General features: G+C 42.2%; 1 protein-coding gene across 1 annotated transcript in view; it reads right to left on the bottom strand.

Annotated features, from left to right (window-relative positions):
- The window catches only part of LAMB3 (laminin subunit beta 3), a 198,082-nt gene that overhangs the window by 19,348 nt on the left and 150,939 nt on the right, over nucleotides 1-27,795 (bottom strand). Inside the window, exons 6-17 of the mRNA XM_089514426.1 lie at nucleotides 25,363-25,477; nucleotides 25,009-25,082; nucleotides 22,523-22,714; nucleotides 21,042-21,105; nucleotides 19,887-20,074; nucleotides 17,268-17,388; nucleotides 15,377-15,565; nucleotides 13,751-13,906; nucleotides 11,079-11,275; nucleotides 9,643-9,754; nucleotides 2,775-3,147; nucleotides 1,760-1,920 (exon numbers count right to left, since the gene is read on the bottom strand). Of these exons, the coding sequence (XP_089370552.1) occupies nucleotides 1,760-1,920; nucleotides 2,775-3,147; nucleotides 9,643-9,754; nucleotides 11,079-11,275; nucleotides 13,751-13,906; nucleotides 15,377-15,565; nucleotides 17,268-17,388; nucleotides 19,887-20,074; nucleotides 21,042-21,105; nucleotides 22,523-22,714; nucleotides 25,009-25,082; nucleotides 25,363-25,477 (1,942 nt within the window). The remainder of the gene's footprint in view (nucleotides 1-1,759; nucleotides 1,921-2,774; nucleotides 3,148-9,642; nucleotides 9,755-11,078; nucleotides 11,276-13,750; nucleotides 13,907-15,376; nucleotides 15,566-17,267; nucleotides 17,389-19,886; nucleotides 20,075-21,041; nucleotides 21,106-22,522; nucleotides 22,715-25,008; nucleotides 25,083-25,362; nucleotides 25,478-27,795) is intronic.

Genomic DNA, 27,795 nt, shown 5'->3' with positions numbered 1-27,795 from the left:
AAACAGACTCTGCTATGTGAATGAGAGAGAGAGAGAAAATTAGAAATGCCTGGGAAGTTTGCTTGTGCTATAGGCCTTGTGTCAATGCATACAATTACTTTTAAATTATTTGCTTTGATAGAAAGCATTTTCAGACAAAGAGCTTTAATCACATTTTTTAAAAAAAAAATCTATGCATGTTATTATTTTTTAAAAAAAAACACCTTAAGGGTATCCACACCAAAAGAGAAAATGCATTATTTTTATACTGGTATTAATACAGAGCACTCAAGAAAAAGTGAAAGTGAAAGAAAATGAATCATTCATGGGACTGGCAAATGTAGGTCTTATATTTACATTGCAACCATAACTTCACAAACACATTCTTCATTATGTGACATTATGTGACAATATAATATAATCAGAAGGGAAGGGAAGGGAAGGGAAGGAGTTGTTCCCAAGATTTGTCTCTTTCCATTTCCATCTAAGAAATTTATTTATTATCTATTGTTGTAGTTGTGTTCTTGTCATTCCTCAGATTGTATGCATGCATTTCACACACACTTGAGTGCCTTTGGCAGTGGTTCTCAAACTCTGGTCCTCCAACTGTTTTGAATTTCAATTCTCAGGAGTTCCAGACAGCTTGATCAATAAATAGTCTGGTGTTCTAGGACCTGAAGTCCAAAACAATCTTTGCTTTTGCATTAAAAATGCTTGAGAATGTAATATATATATATATATATATATATATATATATATATATATATGGGGCTCGACAGACCACCTCGAAAGGGCAGGCTGGAGGCACTCGCTTTTGCCTCTGAGGGATGCCGCAGCAGCCAAACCACTCGGCCTCCCTTGGCACGAAAAAGAACCTGCTAAAAGCACCACACTTGTATCATCATAGCAGCCCCCATGTGGACAGGAGGCCACCATGATGGTGCCTCAGCCACACGGTAGGGCTCAGGACCATGTGGTCACTCTGCAATCCTGAGCCCTAAAATCGGCCCCAGACTTCCGCTTTTCGGCAATCTGTACTGGGCCTTACTGTGCAAAATAAGTTGTAGCATAAGCTTTCCTAGACTTGGGTAGATGGGGGCGGCTTCTGGCTGCTCCAGGGTTGTGGTGTTTGCACAATGCATGCCTCTGCAGCAACTGTAAGCCACCCTGGGGCTATGCGGGGTCTGCTTAAGGTGGCCCAAAACTGACCCCAGAAGGATCTTTTCCACTCCTTTTAGGACTACGGCGTATGTTCGCTGTGGCCCTGGGGTAATCAGGCTCTAGCCTCTCCTTCCTGCCTGTCTGCTTCAACCCTTGGTCTACTTTATCTGAAGAAGTAGAACAAATCTACAAAAGCTTATACTATATCTTATCTCTTTCATTTAGTTTCAAAAGTACTACATGATCCATTTGCATATTCATATTTCAGACTAAGGGTTGTATTAAAAGCAAGGGATGCAAATAAAAAAAATGGTGATATTTTCCTCTGAGTCTGAAACTGTCTTTTCACACCTCTTCATTGTCTTTCCAGCAGAACTCCAAGTCAGCAATTTAGAAAAGCTGACATCTGTCATAATTTGCAGGAGAAAAAGGACAGACAATATGTGGCCCTCCTAATGTTCTTGAAGTGCAGCTACCATTATCCTTTCCATACTGGTTGGGGCTTACTGGAATTGTGCTCCAATAAAATCATGAGGGCCACATGTTCCCTCTCCTGGCAATATAAGATACAGCCACGTATGTGTTAAACCATGTGGGTTCTGAAAAATAACTGCTTTACCTGAGGGATCTGTCTTGAGGCTGGCTTCAAACTGAGCTTTCTTGTTTTGATACTGTGTGGTTATTAGAAGCAGACTCTTATCTAGAGCTTCCACATCCAAGGACAGAGAGGACACTTCATCCATAAGAGGTATTTCAGAGTTTAAACCTTCAATGTTCTGCCTGGAATCAATACAACAAAACATATGCTTTTTGTATGCATTTTTCAATTCTTTTCTTTTTCATCCTTCTCAGATAGTTACACTAGCATACCTTGAATAAAGAATATGATATTTCTCTTGAATAATCAGAAGATATGAAAGGAACTGGATAAACAGCTTCCACAAGATGTTGTGAGAGACGCTAACTTGGGGCCTTTTTACACTACACAATTATAGTGCTAGCATCCTATTGAATTCTGGAGTCTGTAGTTTTGTGAGGCACTAGCGCTCTTTGGTGCAGAATTCTAAATACTTCTCCCTAAACTTCAAATCCCAAGATTCCATGGGATGTTATCATGGCAGTTAAAGTGGAACCATAGCACTATATATGTAAGAGCCTATGAATATTAGAAAACAGGATTACCTGATTCATGGAAGAGAGAGGAAAATTAGGACAGTACTGTCAGTGACTACTGCTCAGGATGCTTATATATTACCTCTGTATGAAGTATGCCTCTGTACAGGTGGAGTTTCTCTTATCCAAAATGCCTGGACCAGAAGTGTTTTCAATTTCAGATATAATTATTATTACTGGATTTTAGAATTCCTCTATTTATATATATGTACATAATGAGATACCTTCTAGATGAGATCCAAGTCTGAACACAAAATTCATTTTGTTTCATATACATCTTATAAACATATCTTGAAGGTGATTTTATACAATATAAATAAATCATAGGAGAGCAAAGGCAACCCCCCCCCCTGAATAAATCTTGCCCAAAAAAAATCCATAATAGGTTGGTCTTAGGACTCCCATAAGTCAGAAATGACTTGAAGGTAAACAACAACAAAGAGATAGAAAGCCCTGTTTACCTGATTGCAGCAATGGCCCTGGCCACCTGATCCAGCCCCTGCACTGTCGTGGGAGGATTTTCTAGAATCCCTTGGATACGATGAATTTCATTTTCTGCTTCTAAGAAGCGAGTACTGAATCCAGAGCTCATTGTCCCTGCAGGCAGTCTCTGTGTAGAATTTTTCAAGGTGGCCTGACGTAAACCGAACTGATGGAGGTCATCGTCATAGGCCTGGAAGCAAGGGTGGCATGCCTCACAGTCATGGTGGTTCCCACAGTAACCCCGCTGGCATTGGTCACAGCGAGGTCCAGTAAAGCCCGGTTTGCAAAGGCAGCGTCCTGTCAGCTTGTCACAGCCCATTTCCTCCGTGCCTTCAAAACTGCAGTCACAAGCTATTGAACAGGAATAACAAGGAAATTAATTTTTGTTTTTATCCATATCCCACCTTTCTCACAGTGTGGGGCCTGATGTAGCTTACAACATAAGTTAAGAAAGAGTATAAAATCATAGAATCATAGAGTTGGAAGAGACCGCAAGGACCATCCAGTCCAATCCCCTGCCATGCAGGAAATCCAAATCAAAGCATCCCCAGCAGATGGCCATCTAGCCTCTGCTTAAAGACCTCCAAGGAAGGAGACTCCACTACACTCTTAGGGAGTGTGTTCCACTGTCTAACAGCCCTTACTGTCAGGAAGTTCTTCCTAATGTTGAGGTGGAATCTCTTTTCCTGTAGCTTGCATCCATTGTTCCGGATCCTATTCTCTGGAGCAGCAGAAAACAAGCTTGCTCCCTCCTCAATATGACATCCTTTCAAATATTTAAACAGGGCTATCATATCACCTCTTAACCTTCTCTTCTCCAGGCTAAACATCCCCAGCTCCCTGAGTCGTTCCTCATAGGGCATGGTTTCCAGACCTTTCACCATTTTAGTCGCCCTCTTCTGGACACGCTCCAGTTTCTCAATGTCCTTTTTGAATTGTGGTGCCCAGATCTGGGCACAATATTCCAGGTGGGGCCTGACCAGAGCAGAATACAGTGGCACTATTACTTCTCTTGATCTAGACACTATACTTTTATTGATGCAGCCTAAAATTGCATTGGCCTTTTTAGCTGCCGCATCGCACTGTTCACTCATGTTCAACTTGTGGTCTACTTGGACTCCCAGATCCCTTTCACATGTAGTTTCATTCAGCCAGGTGTCCCCCATCCTATATCTGTGCATTTCATTTTTCTGCCCTAAGTGCAGTACCTTGCATTTCTCTGTGTTGAATTTCATTTTGTTAGCTTTGGCCCAGCTTTCTAGTCTATTCAGATAATAATAATAAATTTTGAATGTTGATCCTGTCCTCTGGAGTATTAGCTATTCCTCCTAATTTGGTGTCATCTGCAAATTTGATAAGTATGCTCCCAAGTCTGTCATCCAGGTCATTGATAAAGATGTTGAATAGCACTGGGCCCAGGACAGAGCCCTGTGGGACCCCACTGGTCACTTCTCTCCAGGATGAAAAAGAGCCATTGTTGAGCACCCTTTGGGTTTGGCCGGTCAACCAATTACAGATCCATTTAACAGTTACTTTGTCTAGCCCACATTTTACAAGCTTGTTTGCAAGAATATCATGGGAAACCTTGCCAAGCTGGTAATTTTATCAAAGAAAGAGATCAGATTTGTCTGGCATGACTCGTTTCTCTGAAACCCATGTTGACTTTTTGTGATTATGGCATTGGCTTCTAGATGTTCACAGACTCTCTGTTTAATGATCTGCTCCAGAATCTTTCCTGGTATTGATGTCAGACTAACTGGACGATAATTGTTGGGATCCTCTTTTTTCCCCTTTTTGAAGATGGGGACAACGTTTGCCCTCCTCCAGTCTGCTGGGATTTCTCCTGTTTTCCAGGAGTTTTCAAATATGATTGCCAATGGCTCCAATATTACATTTGCCAGTTCTTTTAGTACCCTTGGATGTAGTTCATCTGGTCCTGGAGACTTAAATTCATTTAGATTAACAAGGTATTCCTCTACTATCTCTTTACTTATTCTGTGCTGAAATTCCCCTATTCTGTCCTCTGCTCCATTATCCTCAGGTTGAGCATCCTTTTCCTTTTCTGAGAAGACTGAGGCAAAGAAGGTATTGAGTAATTCTGCCTTTTCTCTGTCCCCTGTTAGCATTTTGCTGAAACCAATTATACTATTTTTAAAATATATGTCATTTGGTTGTTGGTGTTTCCACTTATGGCGACTGAAAGGGGCCCTTATCATGGGGTTTCCTTGGCAAGATTTGTTCAGAGGAGGTTTGTCATTGCCTTCCCCTGAGGCTGAGAAAGTATGCCTTGTCCAAGGTCACCCAGTGGGTTTCATGGCCGAGCTGAAAATCAAATCCAGGCTCCAGAATCACAGCCCACACTCAAACCACTGTGCCACGTAGGCTCTCAAAAATATATGCTCTCATTTTAAAAACAGCAGTCATTCAAAAATAGTTTTAAAACACTTGAAGCATAACAAAGAATGAAAAAAATGAAACTCCTTCAATTAAAATGCCGCTCTGCACCAAGCCAGGTTTTAAAAAAGGTATAAATAAGAAGACCTGATTGTTTGTTGATTGTTAGTGAATTGTTAGTGGAAGGAAAGCAAAGACACGGCCAACCTAGCCTCCTATGGGAGAGAGCTCCATAGGCTGCATCCACACTGCAGAAATAATTCAGGTTGATACTGCTTTAATTGCCATGGCTCAATGCTAGTGCCACAGCAAAGTACAAATCCCAGGATTCCATAGCATGGAGCTATGACAGTTAAAGTGGTGTCAAACTGCAGTAGATCTGCAGTGTGTTTGCACTCGTAGTCTAGGAGTAGCCACGTAGGCCTCATTCAGACTGGCATAAAAAATCTGGAAGGAACTGGGCTGATTCAGATGCCCCTCCCCCGAATCTCTCCGTTAGCAAGTGCCCACTACAAAGAGGAGCATTTTAAATCGAATGCATTCTGTGCCTGCTGTGAAGGTGCCTGCTGTCAATCAAGTGATCATCATGGTGACATTTTTGCAGGGGCATCGGAGGTGTCCTCCCCCTCCTTTTTTTTAAAGAGCCATGCACAAAATGCCCCAAGTGTCAATTTTTTAAAAAACCTCTTTTTTGTGTGTTGCGTGTATATGTGGGCATTTGGGTCAGATCTGCCCCTGTCCCCATTTTCAATCCCATGCAAGCTAATGCATCCCCCACTCCTTGCCCCCCAGAATGCCTCTTACACATGAAATAATGATGATGATAATAATAATAATAATAATAATAATAATAATAATTTCCTCACCTCAGAAATGCCAGTAAAGGATGCAATTGCCATGCATTCCTTTTTTTTTTTTTTTTTTCCCTTTTAAAAGCAATTCAGGGCTGCCTCTGATTCAGTAGCAAAAGCATGTATCATTGTCTAATTGACAAGAGCAAAAAATGTAACATTCTGATTGTAAAAGTCTAGCCCTTTGCAACATTTGTAACATTCCCCTTTGCTTGAAGCGAGCAGAGAAACCCCTTGCACAAGCTGCTAGCCTTGCTCTATCTGCCTCAAGGAAAAAAACCATGCGCATATTTGGTCAAAAATAATTTTTAAAAAATATGAAAAAGGGGGGGGGGGTGCCTGATGTGAGCTCCGTTCATGCCCTGCCTTTGACCTGACCTGACCTGACCCATTTCCTCCTTCTAGAGGAGCTTTGCCATTGCCTTCCACTGAGGCTGAGAGAGTGTGACCTGTTCAATTCCAACTAAAGTAGACCCATGGAATCAATTGGGAATAAAATGGAAATGCAGCACAGGCATTCCTGTAGCATCCTCATATAACACAAATAATAAGAATAATAATAATCCAGGAGCAAGAGGAAAGTAGAACAAGCAAGCACCCAAAAAATAATGTGCATAAGTTGTCAAAAGAGGCTGATTTCCCTACATGCCCCAGCTTGGACCCACAGCCCTACTTCCCTGGGCAATCCTCCTTCCTTCTGACCCTCTCCTCCCTTTGAGCTTTCTCCACCACCCCCCACCTTCCTCTGACAATGAAAGTAGAAGAAGCAGCCTGATTTCCCTACATGCCCCAGCACAGCCCCACAACCCAATTAACCCTGGAAATCCTCCTCCTCCTCCTCCTTCCTTCAGACCCTCTCCTTCCTCGGGGATGCCCACTGATCCTTTCCCCCAGCTCCTTCATCCTCCTCCTCCTCCTCCTGCTCCATTTTAGGATCCCCTCCATGGCTCCCTTCCTCCCACAGCCCCTTTCTCCTCCTCCTCCTCTTCCTCCTCCTCCTTCATCACTTTCTCCACCCCCACCTCTCTCTGACAGACTTTTGCAGCCCAAAAGTCACCCCTCATTTCCCCCTTTCTCCTCTCACCCTTTGCATCCAGCGATTCCCCCTTTTTGGCTATCTCCTCCTCCTCCTCCTCCTCCTCCTCCTCCCCCCTCCCTTCTGATGATGGGAGGGAATGCTCTGACCTCTGCCCACCCCCTGACCCTAATCCCTCCCTAATTTGCCCCGAACATGATCGAGGGCAAGTTCATATTTCGTGGAACCAGGTCTTTTGAGAAAAGACGGATTTTAGCCCGAATCTGGATACCCCGGGGTAAGGGGCATTTCCTTGTGCAAGCCTCGACATGGATTGTGACAGAATCAGGCCCAATATGAACTTCCCATGCAAGAATCGCTTTCAAAACCGATGTAAAAGGGAATGTGAATGGCCTCGTAAAAGTCTTCTCCTGTGTCTTCACCAAATATGCCTTTGAAAATGGTGTGGCTGAGAGAAAACCTTCCTCTGAATATCTCAAAACTTGGAATGGCTCATATGAAAAGATATGACCTTTTAGTCTGGACCCAAACTGGACAGCTAGATGTCAGTTCAGCCTCCCCACCCACTCCCAGTAGAAATTCAGAAGATATGAATCCCCTAAATATTTGTAGAGTTTTTGTTTGTAGTAGTTCCCATACTGTATTCCTTTACTGGAGACCTTTTCACACTATACAGTTATTGAAGTATGAGTCCACTTTGACCGCCAGGGAAACATCCTACAGAATCCTGGGGTTTGTACCTTGGTGAGGCACTAGAACTCTCTGGCTGAAAATTATCAACACTCCTCCCTAAAATGTAAATCCCAGGATTCCATAGAATGCTGCCATAGCAGTTACAGTGGAATCATAGTGCTATGACTGTGTGGTGTGAAAGGGCCCTTTAAGCATAGTTTGTATTCAGTGCTGCCATTCCATTTGCACTTGAGTAGGGTACCTGTGGCTCACCAGACCTTTTAGACTACATCTCCCAAAATCCTTTATCATGGGGTCATGGGAATTGTAACCACAAACATATGGAAGTTTACAAATTCCACTCCCTTGTGCTGGATCAAAATGACTACCACATGCAGAAATCCTGTTTTCACGTTGTACAAATGTCAGATGCATTCTTTTCTTTGATTCTGCTTGCACAAGCTGTTCTACCAGTCATTCAATCAGGTTTTGCACAACGCTCTTGTCCATTGGACAAGATATTTCTTGCACTCCTTGTGATAGTTGTTTCTTTAGTAGCCGAAATGGTAGCAAAATCTCACGTGTGCTTTTCCTGCTATTGAACATGTGGGCAACACAGGCCTGGTTGGTTGCATGTGGCTCTTTGTGGCTGATTGGGGTACTCAGGAGCCTCCTAACAACCATATGATAATAACTAATGGATGTAATTTGTTATAATAAAATATAGTGGGCATCACCCATCATCTATGAAATCAGGGCTATGTTGTTCTCTCAACAACTTCCCAAGGCTGCATGGAGAAAGCCACTGACCCTTTGAAACATATTCTATGCTCCCTATGTGTCCCACTTTAAAATGAAAACCTGCCTCCAGATTCCACGCCCTGCCCATTAGAGGCATTTTAGTTATCAGACACCACAAAAATGGAGCAGTGGGTGGAATAAAGGCTGAAGTGGATCTAATTACATTGTGTAATGGATAAAATCATATATTTCTTTCCACATTTGCTGCACTATTTTCTGAAGGGTAAGGAAAGTAAATAGGACAAGATAGTTTTTCATAGGATATATTTCCTTCATGCAGCTGTGCCATTTCTCCAAGTCTGTTGGGACTGTGAAACTAAACCACGGAAGGAGGGAAGGAAGGGAGGGAGGAAAGGAGGAAAGGAGGGAGGGAGGGAGGAGACAATAAAGCAACTTTTCATTTAAGACTCTCCTCTTATTTCTCAGTTTCACAGAGGGAATACCACAAAGAAAACTACTTTTTAAAATTTCCTCCCTCCCAAAATATCTACCATATTGAATATTAAGGAAATTATAAAATCACCCAGACTAGTAGCACATAAGTGGGCAACACATTGTTGGACTGCAACTCTTAGCCTTCCAACCACCATAGCACTATGAACACCATCAATCTCTTCTGATTTCAGAAGCTCAATATGACTGGACTGGTACTCAAATAAGAGACCACCAATGCATACCAGGAGTCTTCAGAAAGTGCTAGAAAATAATACTGCTTTAATCATTAACAGTCAGAGTTGACAGTATTGTTCAACTGTCTGACTCAGTATAAGGTAGCTTGCTGTGGTTCTAGCCAGCATAGCCAGAGGCATGGAAGTTGCAGTCCAAAATTATTTGGAGTTGCATAGCTGCCCACCCCTGCAGTAGCAGGAGACTGAAGAGAGAAAGCAAGAATTACAGCAGGAAGACATGTGACAAAAACAAAGCAGAAATAGCTGTTAAAACACACTGTGGTGATACTGTCATTGGACCAATAGACTAATAAAACAAACATAAAAAGAAAGCTGTTTGTAGTTGCATAGTAGGAGCTACAAAATAGAAGTAATTTATGAAATACCCAATGATGTTTAGGAAGAAGCATTCTCCTTCTCATACCTCTACATCCTGTCCTGATGTCACCATAAGACTGGTCTGGACAAACGCGGACCTCAGCAGCAGAGCATGTCAAGCCGCCATAGCCTTCTCTACATGGGCACTGCCCTGTAAACTGTAGAGACAGAGACATGAAACTGAGGAAATGGCTGAAACAGATATTAGCATTGCCTGACCCTGTACCAAGTACTGTGGTTTGAATCTTGGGAGTTTATCGCACAGGCCCTGAAATGGGCCCGTTGCGTCCTAAAACAGGGGCGTGCAGGAGCATGCACGGAATGGGATGGGTCTAAGAACCGCATTTTACTACACAAGGGAAAGGCGGCGCTGCTGCCAGGCGTTCCAATCGTGTCCTCCCTCCATTCCAGAGGGTGCGATTTCTGAGAACTGTTCTAAACCGTTCTCAGAAATTGCACCCTCTGGACCCAGGATGCATCCAGGCAGCGGAATCACAGCTAGATTAGTGGTGATTTAGGTATGGTAACATCCGGGGGCATCCTGGATCCTGAATTGAAGCTGGAAGAGGTAAGCCAGTTTACTTGCCCAAGCGATAAGCTCTTAAGACTGAGTTCTTACTTAACTAAGAAACTCATTGAATGGATGCCACTTAGCATAGGCTATAACAGGGGTAGGCAATCTGCGGCCTGCGGGCCGGATGCGGCCCGGCAAGGCCTTGGGACCGGCCCCAGCCCGGTCCTGCCGCTGATTGCCGCCGGGGCCTTTGGCCTCTCGCACGCAGGGGCAAGGGGGGCAATTGTCTATAGATGCCTCAGAAACATGCATTTATATTTACATTTTTTAAAAAATCAGCAAATTTTTTTTGTGTGTCCTCCACTTTTTTTAAAAAAAGTGTCCACCACTTGAAAATGTTGTCCTACATTTGTCCCGGTTTATTTATTTATTCAAATTGTAAAAAAAAAATTATTTAATTATTTACTTTTTGGCTTCGGCCCCCCCAGTTGTCTGAGGGAAAGCAACCCGGCCCCCGGCTCAAAACGGTTGCCTACCCCTGGGCTATAACAATGCTGCTTAGTCTATCCTATAACAACAAGAAACAAGTTTTTATGGATCTTAAGTGTGCATCTGTCTGTGTGTGTGAGGAGGAGGAGGAGGAGGAGGAGGGAGCAGCAGCAGCAAGCCTGTTCCCATTATACAGTTATAGCACTATGATTCCACTTTAGCTGCCTCCTATAGAATCCTATATTCCATGAGGCACTAGAACTCTTTGGCTGAGAATTCAAACTGCTCTTCCTTAACCTGCAAATTCCAGGAACCCATAGGATGTTGACATGGCAGTTAAAGTGACATTTTAGCACTATAATTATATAGTGTGGAAGAGCTCATGGTCGTAAGGCATACAGTGCTGCTACAAATGTGACTCTCCCTGTCAAGAAATGTAAGTGACTTCTTTACAAGTACTACCTTTCTTTTCCAGGTACCTGGTTACACTGAAGTCTGAGGGAATTTTGAGGATTGCAGTTGCAGGCCTGGCATCCCTCACCACTTGCAATTTTCCAGTGGTTCACAGCACAGGCATCACACTTGTCTCCCACCACATTGGGAAGGCAGAAGCAGCGCCCTGTTTCATCATCACAGGGCATGTTGTGGTGGCTGCCCAAAATGTTGCAGGAACAATCTGAAAGACAAAGCATCCAGCATTCTCATAATAACTTTCAGATGAAAAAACAGTTAGAGCAGGTATCCAAAGCCATTCTATACATTATGCTGAATGGTGTGACAGTCTTGGAACTGGGGCAAGTTACCTTTTTTGGACTATAACTCTCCAAAGCTCTATGCTTCTGAAAGTGAGATTCCAAAAAAACAACAACACCTTTTAAAAGCTCTGAGCATACTGTCATGGAGGAATTCCAGATTCTGCTAATGGAGGGGTCCTGCTCTCACCATGCTTTCCTATCCCCACTCCTTCACTCACTAAATGGGTGGATTTTTCCCCATAAAGGATTGTGATTGCTGCTGGTTTAGATGCCTTTAAAATGAGATTAAATCATTTAATGTCCCTATCAGTAGACAGGTTTCATGGAACCTCCAGGTTCAAAAGCAGTGTGCCTCAAAATACCTATTGCTTGGGGACAGAAAGTGGGGGATAAATGGTGGCAGGAGGAAAATAGAACACTTTTCACTGAACATGAGTAGCCTAGTTCCTTTTAAGTAAAGGTAACTCCATCCACCTCTGCTGTTATTCTCCCAAATTTAACAAAGCATCTACTGCCACCTGCTGGGAAAGCTGAGGAAGCCTAACAACAGAGCTAATCATGTATAGCAGCAGGCTGGAACAATCTTTCATTTCAATACCAAACAAGCCAATATTTACCTGAGAGATTGCTAATAATGAACACAGATGGATAAAAAAGCATTGTGCAAAAGGCAAGATTTGGTTTGCCAAACCAAAGCTCAGTTGAGACCATATGCCACAACATTCCCCACACTGAGATCCCAAAATAGCAATTAGGATTAAATCTTGAGCACTTTTTGGACTATATCTTCCAGAATACTCCAGACATGGGAAATCCCCTCAATGGCTATGCTGGCTGGGGGATTGTGGGAGTAGTAGTCTGGGTGAAAGTCAACATCCCAAGGCAATTTTTCCTCCTTTCCCTCAGAGTGGGAATTATTTTAAAAAAAAATATTCTTCCCTGATCTTTTTTTTGTGGATGGAGAAGAGTCAGACTACAGTGAGCCTAGGTATAAAGCATGAAACCAACTCAGACAGGTGGACCTAAGAGCACAAGAATCAATACAACAGATCAGATTAAAGTCCCATTTAATTGAGCATTATGTTTCCATAACAGCCAACAAGAAGCCTTTAGGAAGCCCACAAGCAGGACCTGAGTGGATAAGCATACTCCCTGTTCGTGTTTCTTAATAATAAAATGGAGATGCTTATTCGTTCTAAGACTAGGCACAACACACAGTCATCCTGATTCATAGCATTGATTGCTCTATCTTCCATGAAGTGATACCTGTGGGTTGTATGAAAATGTGTCAGTATTGCTCCAGGTAAAATGAAGTTGTGACAGCATAATCCACAGCTCAGTCAATGGATTCAAATGCAAGAAGAGACACCACCTAAATGTTAGGAAGGACTTCTTTACTGTAAGAGTTGTTCAACAGTGGAATAGATTGCCTTGGAGAGTGGTGGGCTCTCCTCCTTTTAAGATCTCTAAACAGAGGTCTTTAAATAAAGTTGTGTATACCTGCATAGCAGGAGGTTGAACTAGACAGCATTTGCAATCCCCTCCAGTTCTATGGTTCTACATTTACTCAACTCATTTAAGATGTGGTGCTGGGGAAGAATACTGAGGATACCGTGGATAGCCAAAAATACAAAGAAATTAACAGATCAAGCCTGAACTCTGCTGGAAGCAAAGATTACTAAACTGAGGTTATTATACTTTGGCTGCATCATGAGAAGGCATGACTCACTAAAAAAGACAATAATTCTAGGAAATGTAGAATATGGTAGAAAGAGAGAAGACTGCATTTCACATGGATGGATTCAATCAGAGAGGTAGTAGGTCTGACCCTGCATGACCTAAGTAGAGCAGCGGTGCATCTACATGAGCTGAGTTCCACTCGAGGGCAGTTAACAACAACTTGTTTACTACTCAGTTGCTCAGCCCACTTTCAGTAGCACTGTTAAGAGGGATAGTGAAGAGACATGTGCTCATGATGATGCAACCACACAAGCAAAACTTTATCAACATTCTGATCTCCCAAGAGTGCTCATGTTGAATGTCCATAAAGCTGATGGGGTGGGAGGTGGGGGCAAAATACAGAAGAAGAGAACCAACAGAAAATTAAACATATTTGGGAGGTTGGAGTGTTTCCTAAGAAGTAGGCTTTATTGTTTAAGCTAAAGTATTTCAAAATTATTTTGGCATTTTTCAAAATTATTTATTTGGTTCTAGCTGAAAACATTTGTACATTTGCATGTTCCTGCTGTAACAGGAAAAAACCATCCTCTGTTCAAGGTGATGGTTTCTTCTGAAAGAGCATTCAACTGTAATCTCAAAAAATCAGAGTTCTCTCAGCCCTATGGATTAAACAAGTTTCAGGTTCACTTCTTGATCTATTTGGGAGTCTCACTAACCTCGGCAACCCTGAGGGTTGGAGTTGGTTAACTGGGTGAAACCAGGTTTGCATAGGTGGCAACGGTCCCCCTGTACATTGTCCTTACAGACGCAGCGGCCATTCAGAGGGTCACAGCTTGAGCCAGGAACAGTCCCATCCGGATCACATTCACAAGCTTAACAAAAGGAAGGAAGTCTTTTAAACAGCATTTTTTTTAAAAAAAAAAGAAATCAAATAGCATTTTAGCAGTGGCAAATCAACAGCAAAAGGCCTAAGGGTTCACGTGGGGCAGTTTATATATGGGTTTAGTCACAGCTTGAAAAAAATACTCTTTATTTTCCTAGATCACACCTCCTAAAATTCCCCAGGTAACATGTTCTGTGCCTATGCTGGTTGAAGAATTCTGGAAGCTGTAGTCTGAGTGTAATAGGATTTGTACTCTAAAAAGTACTTCTAGACTACAACACCTAGATTTCCCCAGTTTACACAGTCATGCTGACTAAAAGATTCTAGGACCTGTAGTCTGGGAATCCCATGACTTGTACAAGAAGCCGCCACCTTTCAGCTCCCCATTATCAGTCAACCACTCTTTTGATGCTTGCAAATTGAGGACAGGTTTAACTAATCCAACAAGAGATCCACTTTTTTGTCTTTTTTCCTTGCCTATGGAGGCTTGCTTGGGATCAACTGTGCATACATGTGCTACTTGTAAAGTGAGCTGAGAACAGGGAAAAAGGCACCAAGCTAACCGAGAGACTTTGTGAATAGCATGTAGGGGGTGGCATGGTCAGTCCCAAGCAAGCCACCATAATTCCTGCATATTCCTTATATAGGTTCTGCTTTTGACCAATTCCAGTTTCTGACAAATGCTGTAGTCCCTAACCTGTTGTGTACACAAGGGGCTCCTGTACTGTAAAAAAAAGTAATATCCCTGTGCTCTTGATTTAATACTACCCTGTACTTCTTTATTTCTTTCATTGGTAGGCAAGATTGCAAATTCCTTGGAGAAGGGGCTGGTTTGATACTCAACAGGGTCATATGGAGAGCTTGTCAGGGCCTGCTAGTAAACAGACAGGGTTCCCCAAGCATGCTCTGTTTATAAAGCACAAAACATTGTTGCTGTGCTGGCTCTTCTTTGCACTTGCTGTAGTATACATTCATCTTCCAGCTGCTGCAAACCACCAAGACAGGAAACAAAGGAGATAAGAAGGCACTGGCAACAAGGATGCATGCAGTCACAAAATGAGAATTAATAAATAGGTAATGCCATGAAACCCACTGGATGAGCCTGAGCAAGTCACATATTCTCAGTTGCTTTAGGGTGGCCATAAGTTGGAAGTGATTTGAAGGCACACGACAACAACAACAACTGGGAAGACAGCCAGAACCAGGAAACCACATGTCACATTTCTAACGGATACCCCAGATGCTACCAAAGGTTATTCAGGCCTTCTTTTTTTTGGGGGGGGGGGGGTATGTTCAGAGCAACTGTATTGTTTCATCCTGTAGTCTGGGAATTGCTTGGAGGGGTGAAGGCTTACTGGGCTCCTGGAATAGGTCAGATTACATATCCAAATAAAATAAATAAATAAGATCATGGAAAGGTTTGTTATGGAGGTTAAGAAAAGGCTTAATATCCACTTACGTAGGCAGACTTCTGGGTGGCCAAGGTCATATCTCCGATTATGGAAAAAGTTGGTCTTGCAGTGTTCACAGTGTTGCCCTGCTGTGTTGTGCTGACAGTCTTCACACACACCCCCACTTACATGTCCATTGGCTTCATACACGGCTGGGTCAAAATGACATTTGTCGGAATGCCCATTACAGTTGCACCCTGAAGCAGGGGAAATGGCAATCCATTTTATCACATGAACAACTAGGAAAACAGTGGCTTTTAATTTTTCAGATTCACCACTAGATGGTGCTTTGGGATCCTTCATGCATATCAAATTTGTAACAGGGGAGCATGAATTTTGTAGTGGATCCACCTAGCACAAGTGATGTACCAGTCCAACATAATCCCCACTGCACATGTTTCACCAGATCAGGTACTCTCATCTGCTCCATTTTCTGCAGAACACTTATTTATTTCACCCTGGGGTAAAAACTAATACACAGAACAATGTGATTTTCCCCTACCATGCCACATTTGTATAGACAAAAATGTGCTGCATTTCCCTTTGCTTTTATTTTCATCTCTTTCATCATCATCCACCACTTCCAATAGTAAAACAATATTTTCCACAAGCATACACATCTCCATAAATTTTGAGAGCTGGGAAATCCTTTCCACCTAGACACAGATTCTATGCAGACAATGCAGTCTGACATCACAAGGATGCTGCCCCTTTGTAACCAACAAAATCCATAACTGATTTTGGGTAACTGAGAAAGAGACTTTCTATACTTCCACCATTCTACCCCATCTTAAATGTTCAAGCAGTTGCCCGTGGGGGGGGGGGGGGGAGAAAATGATTTGATTTTATTTTTTGAGCCTATGTACACAAAATCGTATAACTTGAGGTAGAAAGCATATGGCCAGGCAAAGCGGGGATGGTTTAGTCTTCTGCACTACAGCCAATAGTGTCACTAGTGTCAGCATCATCCAGTGTGGTAACTCATGGTGTCACCTCCCTCCCCACTGACCTCCTCCCATGCCACACCATATAGAATCCTTAGTAATGTTTTTTTGTACTAGTCTTACTCATAAATTTTAATTCCCATATATCACTGAATGTAAAACCAATACCTGACATAAACAATTAACAAAATTAAAATTATACCTTTAAATTACAATGTCATACACACAGCCTAAATGTATTTACATGTACATAGTTTCATGTGGTCAAACTGAAAACTTGACAAATTGTGATGTTTCTAAAAAAAATAGAATAATTTTTAAATAAAGCTTTTTTTAAAAAAATAACACTTTAAATTTTATTTTAAAAAAAACCGGCACCTCTCATTTCACCTCCCACCAAGCCTTGCCCCACTCACACTATCTCTTCAGTGTTTTAATAGGACATAGGAGAACACCATAGCCCGTTTCTGCCAAAAGGAAGATGTTTGAAAAGCCACGGTGTCACCTCTCCTTAGGATATCATCTGGTGAGGCCCCTGAATACAGATGCTAGAATTCCCCTGCCAAAACGGCCATAGAAAACTGCTTTATATTTTATGGTCAACAACAGTGACTGAGAGCAAGTTTCCAGGGTTTCAGACAGCTTTTCCAGGTTACCAAGAAATGCCAGGAAATGAACCTGAAACCTTCTGCATGCAAAACAGAGATTAAGTCATTGATCTATGCTCAAGCTGAAGAAGGGATCTTTGTCCAAGAATACTCAGCATCCCTGTATATAAAAAGCACCCCTATCCATTATATTACTGTTCTCTGATCCCCTCTCCTTAAACAGTAACAATAACATTATATTCAGTAACTTTAACATTTAAAAAGTTAGTTTAGAAATGCCAGCTCAGAAAGACTTTGGAAATTAAATGTAGTCTATCTTTTCTAGGATATTAGTTAGGCAAACGTACTATGGCATTCGTGGGGATTGTTGTCTTCAGCAGGTCTCCATGGTTCATCATGGTAAAAAGGTGCACAAAGGTCACAGTTTGGCCCAGCAGTATTGTGCTGGCATACACAGCGTCCCTGAATCTAGAAGGTAAAAAGAGATTATTTTGAGGTTCTCATAATTTAACTCACTATCCTCTAATAGGTTCTACACACTGTCATTTACTGTATTTTATTTAATTATACTTAGGCATTTTTTATCTCACTCCTCAACTGAAAAGAGGGAGGGATAGAAATCCTTTGTTATTTCACTCTTGCATGTGAGGATGAATAATTACACTAGTTTCCACTCTGCTGCAGGAGAAAACAAATAGTCCTCCACCGTATTCTCCCCATATTGAAAGGTACTGAAATGCTATAGAGACATTATTCTGAGGAGAAAAACACTTTGGGTTTTGTGCAAGCCCACACATGCACACACACACACACACACTACACAGAAAGTAGATATTTTGCACAAAAGCCACTTGTTTTTCACCATAGAAGAATTTCTCTGCATCATGACAGGATGCTCCAAATACTAGAAAAAACTTGTTCAAAATTCTCTATTATTCTTACTGGTGTAATTTTCTGACTATCGGGTAAACTGTTTTTTTGTTTTTGACCTGGAAATGAATAACTATAACTGTTCATTGCATACCTCGTCTTGAAATTTACATACAAAGGCCTTATATTCAATCTTTTTTTAAAAAAAAATGCCTGTCCCTGCAAGTCTTCCAATCTAAAAAAAAACCTCATGATGCAAGAAGTACAAGGTTCTGCCAGCAGTGAGAGTTGAGGAGGAGCCTTTAGGGAGATTGTCTTTCCAAATGAGCTGGTAGAATGGCCCTGCTACCCATTTTATCTCCTTTTTTTTTTTGTCTGACCTGGCAGAAGAAAAGCTTCATTCTACCTTGTCCACAGGATTATATTCTTGTTGCTTCCATAGTGAAATTTCTGCAGACTTTAGAAAATCAACTTGTTTTCACTAAACTCTGTTAGTGTTATGCATCCTGAAACTGTAGCTTGCATTGCTTCCCCAAACCTTCAAGACTGTGAAAAATGTATTAAAATTCTTTATGGATTTAGGATGTTGCACTGCAACATTCCTAAGATCTGGACATGGGATGTTTTGTGAGGGGAGGTTGTGAATGACAAATCAGAGTAACTAACATCTGCACATCAAAAACCAATCATGACGATGATTATGAGAAGCCTTGGTGTTCCAGTGGTTAACCAGGAGATTACCAAAATTACTGAATATGTGCAGAACTCCTGAGCATTGTAATTCTTCCCTTTCTTATTTGGTTCATTGCTGTCTCCCTCAGCTCACTTTTAACTTCTAAGCCCAACATTCTCTAGCAACGTGGGGAAACCCTTATCCAATCTAATCAAAGCTTGAGCAGAAGAGGAAAGGAATCCACATTGTTTTTATAGTCAGATATCATGACAGATAGCTTGCCTGCTTGTCTGGCCAACATTCCCTATATCCTTCTGCCCAGTACATGGATGTGTTAGAAAGAAGAGGTATAGGAGCAAAAGGAATGTCCTGTATCATTTACACCAAAATATTTAGCCCTATAGATGGTTTTGCATTCCAACTCCCCAAAATCCCAGCCAATGGTGAAGTACTATAGAGGTTGCAGTCCAAAACACCTGGAGGATTACTAACCCTTATTAACACAATTTCCAGGACAATTTCTTCATGGGAGCCATTTTTCATCCAGAGGTACCAAAAGCATAGTTTGCCAATCAGGCACCCCACTGCTTTAGCCCCTTGATCTTGTCAACCCACAATTGCTAAGAAAGCAAAAAGCAAAAAAGGAGCAACCAAATTAGATTATATAAGGAGGTTGCCCAGTTTACTTCTCTGTATATGGCTCTTATTTCCACCTCCTTTCTAGCCTCTGAGTAGTTTCAGTTACAGAGAAATCTGTAGATATATTTTCAGAACATGAGCCTAACTGGACTTAACAAGGCACTGGCCCTTTAGCCTTAAGAGAAGAGATCGGTGTCTGAGCCCATTGAGATGTTTATGAACTGGAATACCCATAATCACTGCCCATTTGGGTATACTAGCCCTGGCTGACAGGAGTTCCAGGCGAAAATGTTGCCTACCTACAGGAATAGAACCAGTGATGGTGAACCTTTTAGAGGTCGAGTGCCCAAAGTGCAACCCAAACCTCACTTATTTATTGCAAAGTGCCATGTCCCTCTGGCTTTCTAGTAACAAACTCTGGCAAACTCTGTGCTGGGGCGATGGCACATTTGCCCACAGAGAGGGCTCTGAGTGCTACCTCTGATACACTTGCTATAGGTTCACCATCACTGCTTGTTTCACTTTAATGTTATCATGAACTATCTTTTTTTTTTAGCTCTTAGAACAGAACAGATGGCAAGATATTATCACCTGTCAATTAGATTCTGCATACTGAAAAAAAACCTGCTTTCCATTTTCAAAAGTAGAGTGTGGTTATCTCTGCAAACAAGTAGGAACAAATTTTACTAATGAGAGGTCAAACTGAAGCACTGACCTACTAGAATCAAATGCTACAGCTGCGAAGTCATTGGACTTAGCAACACTTCTCAGTCCATACACTCACCATAGCACTGGGTTCTCCAGAAGAAGCATCCAGGATAGCACAACGGTCAGCATGTCCATTACAGAAGCAGCTCCCCTGCACCTGCATCTCAGTCAAGGCATAGAAAGCACTAGGTAATCGGTAGCCCTGGTGTGGAAGGTGGGACAGCTGTGTGAAGTTCACTCTCAAGCTGGTGAATTCTCCAAGATCTAGTTGGGATCAGAGAACAGACATACATACACATCTGAAAGAACTTGTGAGACAACAGCCAAACTCATTAACTGGGAGAACAGGGACCAAATAAGATCCAAAGCTGTGTGGCCTTCTATATGGAATAATTGATATACAAGAAGGAACAGAATGACTACTCCATCACCCCAGAGTACATAAGACAATTTATCATTCACCCCATAAAACAGAACTCTCTTAGGAACATTGAGATCTGCCTTATATAGTACTGGGTCAGATAATTTGTTCACTTATCACAGTATGTGTCCACTCTAACTTAGCTTCTCTGGGGATTCAGTAGAGAAAGGAATTTATCGCTCACCTTTTAAAACCAGTTCAAACCTCCCGAGCTGGAGCCGGGAGGCAGGATGAAGGCGGGGATTATCGCTCATTAAATCACAGTTGAACTGCCTGCTGCCATCAGCCCAGGTCCAAGGACACACTCCGCCATCACATTTTAGTAGTCAGAAACTTTCCTGCTTCTAAAAAGTGCTGGCGGAGCACAACTGGGACCCATCTTGGACCTGGGCTGATGGCAGCAGGCAGTTCAACTGTGATTTAATGAGCAATAATCCCCACCTTCATTCCGCATCCCCGGCTCCAGCCCAGGAGGCTTGAACTGGTTTTAAAAGGTGTGCCATAAGCAAGTCTTTCCCATTATCTACTATCTAATCCTTTTAACTGGAGATGCCAGGGATTCAACCTAGGACCTTCTGCATCAAAATATATGCCCTGCCTAGAAGCTTTGTTCCTTCCTGCATCATAAAAAGAGAATCTGCATCCATTCTCAGGTACAATGGCCAAGACTTAAGTATCTTCAAAAAACCTAGAAGGAATCATCCACTCGGGTATGTAGACATGATTTGCTCTCTGTAATTTCCCAATAAAATTCCTCTGACCCACACTTATAGTGAACTCCATAACCCACAGATGTTAGTATGTACATACTGTTGACATTTTGGCTGTGCGATGTTGTCATTCCAGATGCAAGGCTAATGGGGTTGAACTCAATCTTAGAAGAACAGAAAAGGAAAACATGATTAAAAACAAAGAATAGATATTTCTACCTTGCCTTCATTGAAATGATCAGTTTCACTTCATAACTGCGGAAATGTCTTTTACACTGTCACTAAAAGGAAGTGACAGTATATTGGTATACTGGCAGGTTGTCTGTCATGATGGCTACCATATCAGTGTTATGGTGTATCTGATCCAGCTTCTGGTCTGAACTGTAAAGGTGTTGCACAATATGCTGGATCTGTTTTGGAGACATAGGCCTGTTACAGACTGTCAAAATAAAGCTGCTTTGGGTCTCTTTGGAGGTATGCTATTTAAATGATGCATGGGTCCTAAGAGTCTGGAGGTCGCGCCAAAGCCACACTCCATTCCTAAACACTGGAGTGCAGCTTTGGTGCAGCTTCCGGATTCTTAGGATGCATGCGTCATTTAAACAACATACCTCCAAAGAGACCCGAAGCAGCTTTATTTTGGCAGTCTGTAACATGCCATGATAATCATTTTGGATAGCACCTTTAAAGTTCATACTAAAACTAGAAGGAGATTCACTACCACACTAGCATGGTAACAACCAGTGGCAAGGACTTAGATCAGATGAGTCTGCTTCTCTACCTACCATTTTTCAGTTCAGCCATTAAAATCCAACACTAAATTAAATAAATAAATAAAGCTACAACATGAAGTAATAAGATAAAAATCAGAAAATTTTAGAAGAAACTACTCATGAGTATCTGTAAGCCCTAATTTCTCTAAGAAATGCTATGCTCATACCAAGACATGTCATACTATGTTAATACATTGACTACAATTTCATCCTAGATATCAAAAAGGCCAAAACCTGATAGAACAGCCATTTGTCTGCAAAGCATTTTCCTGGATGATGACCTCAGGTGACAATTAAAAGGAGCTAAATCTCCATAACATATACCAGAAGCTCAATTAAAAAAGAAGTGTAGTGAAGAAGCCCTGCTGATGGTCACTGTAAAAATAGTTGAGTTTTGACAAAGCAAATGTTTGGATGTATCTCAGTTCTGGGAAAAGATAGGGATACAAATACAGCCCTTACTGTAAGGGTTGACAGTAAGGGCTGTTTGAGAGTGGAACACACTCCCTCGGAGTGCAGTGGAATCTCCTTCTCTGGAGGTCTTTAAACAGAGGCTGGATGGCCATCTGTCGGGTATGCTTTGATTGAGAGTTTCTGCATGGCAGAGGTTGGACTGGATGGCACTTGTGGTCTCTTCCAACTCTACAATTTTATGATTTTATGACTATGATGCTATGAAATCAATATAATAATAATAATAATAATAATAATAATAATAATAATGTATCCCCATAATCTTCTTGAGCCCATACACACTGTGTTGATTTTCTTATCTGATGAGTAATAACTCAATAGCATGTGGTTATACCTTTCCTCCATTCTGAGGTGGTCTGTGCTGAGTCTGTATATCCTGGCAATGCACATCCTGCCACGTCTGAGGAAGGCCTCTGGTGATCCATGGAAATGATGTGGCACAGTCTGTGGACAAGTATTGATAAACCTTCCAGGTTGTGCCAAAATCAGTAGAACGCTCAATCACCATGCCAACTGGTAGAGGACTCTAAGGGGGGGGTGAGGGGAAGAGAGAAGAATAGGGCTAGATCATCTCACCATCCTTACTATGGCAAGATCAGAACCAAGAGGGATCGGCCTGAGGCTTCCTTTGAATGTGAAGCTAAAGAAGGGAGGGCTCTTGCCTTTCACAGCAGTGCCCAATGCAACTGGCAAAGTTCTTCAAAGCTCTTACAGCATCTTACACCCCATCTGAATTAATTTCAGGGTTCAATTGACACAGAAGTTATTTTCCCTGTACACTTCAGTGAGCAAAAGTGCCAGGCCATAAGAAATTAAGATGAGGCATGCTGAATCACTTTAGCCCATTAACCAATCAGTTGCCCATAAGAAGCCCACAAGCAGGACATGTATACTTGCACCCTCAAGTCTATGAAAGATCATGCTACCAGCTTCTTTCTTTCAGTTAGTCTCAAAGGTGCTACAAGATCCCTTTCCATACTGATTTTCCAGGCTAACACAGCATGTCTTTGAATTCTACCATGGGATGGAATGGTAGCAATGAAAATGGAATCATAGTGCTATAATTGTGTAGCGTGAATGAGCCCCTGGCTGACTAAGGACTCTTTTGCACAAACCCTGTTCTTGCAGCAGTCACACAATTAATAATAAAGTGGTAACATATTGCTTTCCAGGCAGCCATTACTGTACTGCTCTCAATTGTGTGACTAGGGCTGCTGCCTTTCCCAAAAATTGTCATTCAGAGGTTTCTAATACTAGAGGTGATAAATAACCATTCTGACTGGTACCTATTGATCATCATAACATATCATGCAATTGTCTCAATTTGGTTGAGACAGTCCTAGTTAAGCCTCTTCGTTCCCTTCTTCAGCTGCTTTTAAAATTTCCCAGTTTCTCTCTCTTCTACTCTCCCCCATTGCTTCAGTTGTTTCAGCTTGTTTCAGTTGCTGAAAACTGAGTTCAAAAGCAGTTTGCACTCTATTCGCTCAGCAGGGAAAGAGGAGAGGAGGGGACAGTCTTGCCATTTCCAGTAAACACAGGCAAAAGTAAACTGCTGCAGGTTCTCCTAGTTTATGTATTTTTCTTTATTAATAACCTTTAGCATCTTGACAACACTCTGCTGTTGTCCCTGTTTTTATTTGTGAAATGTTGGAGGGTATGTCCTAACCTCCATAAATTTATCTAATGCTCATTTAAAACAATCCAGTTTGGCAGATGCTTCAACATCTTGTGGCAATGAATTCCATAGTTTATATGTGTGCTGTGCAAAGATGCATTTTGTATCCATCCTGATTCTCCCATCATTCGTGGTCAGTGGCTGTCCTTACATTCAAGTATGCTGTCTCCAGTTTGGTGTTGGAAAGATGGAAATGTGTGGGTTCACTCTGTGCCCTGCAGAGACTCTAGTTTCAGCATGAGGACTTCCAAACCTTTTTTCTAAAAATAATCCAAACTTTTGGCAACAGAATATGTGTTCCTTCTTATCTACCTAACAGTTTTGCCTTTACTAGCACTCTCAGGTCTGCAATATTTTCTCATATTGTTCTGTGCTTTCAAGTTATTTCTGACTTATGGTGATCCTAAGGCAAATCTATCACAAGATTTTCTTGGCAAGATTTAATCATAGGGGATTTGCCACTGTCTTCTGCTGAGACTGACAGGCTGTGACTTGCCCAGATTCACCCAGTGGGTTTCCATGGCAAAGCAGGAATTCATACTTTGGTTTCCAGGAGTCCTCATGTAATACTTAAACTACTTTATCATGCCATGTCTCTAAATATCTCCTATCTAAGCACTCTCTCTCTCTCTCTCTCTCTCTCTCTCTCTGTCTCTCTCTAAATCATATTTCTCTCCTACTTTTTTGTTTTCTTTGGGCCCATACAGACATCTTAAGAGCTGGAGCATGGCTTTGGTGTGTCTTCCAGCCTCTTAGGACACATGCATCATTTAAAGAGCATATCTCCAAAGTGACCCAAAGCTGCTTTATTTTGGTCTGTCTGTAGAGGCTCTTTGTTTGTTTTTAAACTTTAATAGGACACATTGCATCCAAGATAAATAAGCAGAACATCATTCTCACTGATATCAGTCAGATTTAAGTCATGCCTAACTTGTCATACTGCTTTGAAAGGAACTTCAGTTCAACTAATTTAGGCTGGTTCCAACAAACTGCATTTATTTCAGAAAGAGTCTAGCTGTTCTGCTTTGTTAGGCAGCCTAATACGTGTGCAAATTAAGATTCTCATAGAAGTCTCTATGACTTGCTAAAATCACCTGAATCAAAATTTGTAAACCCGGATACTAACATGATAGTATTACACATACCATAAAGTCTAGCAGGATACTATGCAGCTGAAACTTCTTATCCAGATCTAGTTGGAGAGAGACATGATTCACATCTGTGAGGAGACAGAAAGGACAGTTGTCAGAGCAGCAGGTCATGGAGGTTGAGAAAACAAAAGACTTTTCCTGTCTGTCAGGTCATCCATTTCCTCTTAGCATTTTATCTACTCAAATCCAAACTCTGTTTGCTGGATCCACACAACCCTTGGCCCCTTTCAGCACATCACTCCTATCATAAAATTTCCAAGCCAGACACCATCTTACAGCACGTCCACATCAGGGTGGTTTCAGCTTCTTTTTCCTCCTGAAAGTACCCTAATCACAACAAAGGTTTACCATTCTGGGACTGCCACCATCTCATGGATCCAGCAGAAGAGAGGACATTTTCCACCCGATGACTGTTGAACGCGTGAGGGGTTCTGGAATCACACCGGCAACATTTCAGTTGCCACTGAAAATAAACAAAAAGGAACAATTAGATTAAGCTGCCCAGGAAATGGGATGCACATGCTTTAGAAAATAATAGTTTGCTGAATTGAAATATTCATTACATTTTTTAAAATCCAGTATCAGTTAGATACTCTGCCCATCTTCCTGGGTTGTTCAATGATATAAAGATTAGATTATTGCAGTTTAAGACTCGGGAGAAGAAGGTGGTTTAAAGTATGTATCTCAGTGCTAGCTCTCTATCAGTTAGATATTATTTCCCTCTTCGTGGGATATACTTACCTCTTCGTGGGATATACTTACCTCTGAGATCAGGTTATCTGTTAGCAAATATATGTTCTAGCTGCCCCTATGCTTCCCCTATGCCAGAAACAGAACACTACAGTATGAGGAATACACTCAGAAAGAGAGATCAGATGGACTAAAAGCTTGTAGCCAGGACATAATACATAGTGCATACCAATGTCACATACAGAGTACATATTTGCATATGGGATCTGTGACAAACCAGGCCACTCCATATAAATTCCACTTTTCCACATAAATGAATTAAGAACAAAGAAAACAGATCTTTGGAAGCAAACATTGCTCATATCCATTCTGACTTGGATGCCCTGGCTGATACAGGTCTATAGAAGTAATCTTGATTTCTGCTTTTTCCGATGTTATCAAATATATTTCAGTTTCTGCAGCCTGAAAATGTTGTCAAATATATTTCAGTTTCTGCAGCCTGAGGGTGTCAAAAGGTCTTAGGCCCGTTACACACAGGCCTTTAAGTACGGACTCAAAATGGACTTCCGCACCCCCCTAACCCTAGTACGGACTGAGTCCATACAAAATGGCGGCGCCCCTTCCACATGGGGCCTGCCATGATGACGTCACGACCGCGCCGCCTCTATATGGGGCGGTGCGGATGTGACATTGTCGCTCCGCGCGAGGGCCCTTAATGCGCCCTTTGCGTGGAGCAGGAAGGAGCTCCATTTCGGAGCTCCTTCCTGGTTTGCGTCGCTGTTTTGTGTCGCTGGGCGCAGCCTTCAGACGGCTGCGCCCAGCAACGCAAGGGAGAAAGGGGCCAAGCGGCCCCTTTCTCCTCCTCCCCGCCACCGCGGGTTGTCCTTGGGGCTTGAAGCCCCAAGGACAGCCCTTTCCAGGCTGCAGGGAAGCAGCCCTTTGCTGCTTCCCTGCGGCCCGGAAAGTGGTGGATTGGGGCCTCAGCGGCTGCCGTTCTGGCCACTGAGGCCCCGATACACCAGGGAAAGGCGAGCCTACAGGCCACCCCAAAGGGGCGGTCTGTAACACACCTTAGACAGGTGAGAGACAGCACATGAGTACTGGACCCATGCCCTTCATGACTTATAGAAACAATAAAAGGAGTGGTAAATGCCTCACTGCAGCAAGGAGGGGTTGAAACAGGCTGTGGTGAGAACTGGGGGGGGGGGGACTCCTTGTACCCATCCAGACTAGATAGGTACAGCCAATATCTAATATCTCCTCTTTGGGCAAGGTTCTGTAGTGTTTGTTGGCATCTGAACTCCAGAGGCTCCTGAATGAAATGGGATATCCATTTCAATCTGGCTTCAGGTCTGAGTATGCTATAGAGACAACTTTGGTTGCCCTGAAGGAGAGACTATGTTGGGAACTAGATGAGGGGTTGTGTCTTTGTTGGTTCTGCTGAACCTCTCAGTGGATTTTTATACCATTGGCCATGATATCCTTCTTTGGACGGGAGCTAGATGTATTGTCTTACAGTGGTTCCAGTCCCTCTTGGGAGAGGTGAACTCAGAAGGTGCTGCTGGAGAAGTCCTGTTTGATTTCATGGCCATTAGTCTGCAGGATCCCCCAAGGTCCAGTTTTGTTCCCTATGCTCTTCAACACATGAAACTGCTAGGACAAGTTGTTGGAAGTTTTGGGGTCAGGTGTCACCTTTACATTGATGACACCCAACTCCATCTCTCCTTTCCATATCATTCCAAGAAAGGTGTCTTGGTTCTAAACTGGTGCCTGCCACCACCAGTAATGGATTGAATGAAGGCAAACACATTGAGACTTAGTCTAAGCAAGGCAGAAATATTCCTGGTCAGTCAATAGTCAGATCAGACTTCATAAGGTTCCACTCTCCTTGAAATCTTAGGTTCGTAACTTGAGTATGCTCTTGGACTCAAGCTATGAGACACAATTGTACAGAGCATACCATTCAAACAAAATACATCAAGTCAGACAAATGGGGAATACATGCACAGCCCTTTCAAAGGGCATGAATACACAGCCCTTTCATAGTAGTGTTCTTGCCCTGAGATTTCTCCCTGTCATTCTGAGAACTGG

The sequence above is a fragment of the Sceloporus occidentalis genome, unplaced genomic scaffold (assembly GCF_023333645.1).
Source record: "Sceloporus occidentalis isolate IW3139 unplaced genomic scaffold, rSceOcc1.0.p SCAF_3, whole genome shotgun sequence".
Classification (NCBI taxonomy): Eukaryota; Metazoa; Chordata; class Lepidosauria; order Squamata; family Phrynosomatidae; genus Sceloporus; species Sceloporus occidentalis.
This window is presented reverse-complemented; position numbering and strand designations above follow the sequence as displayed.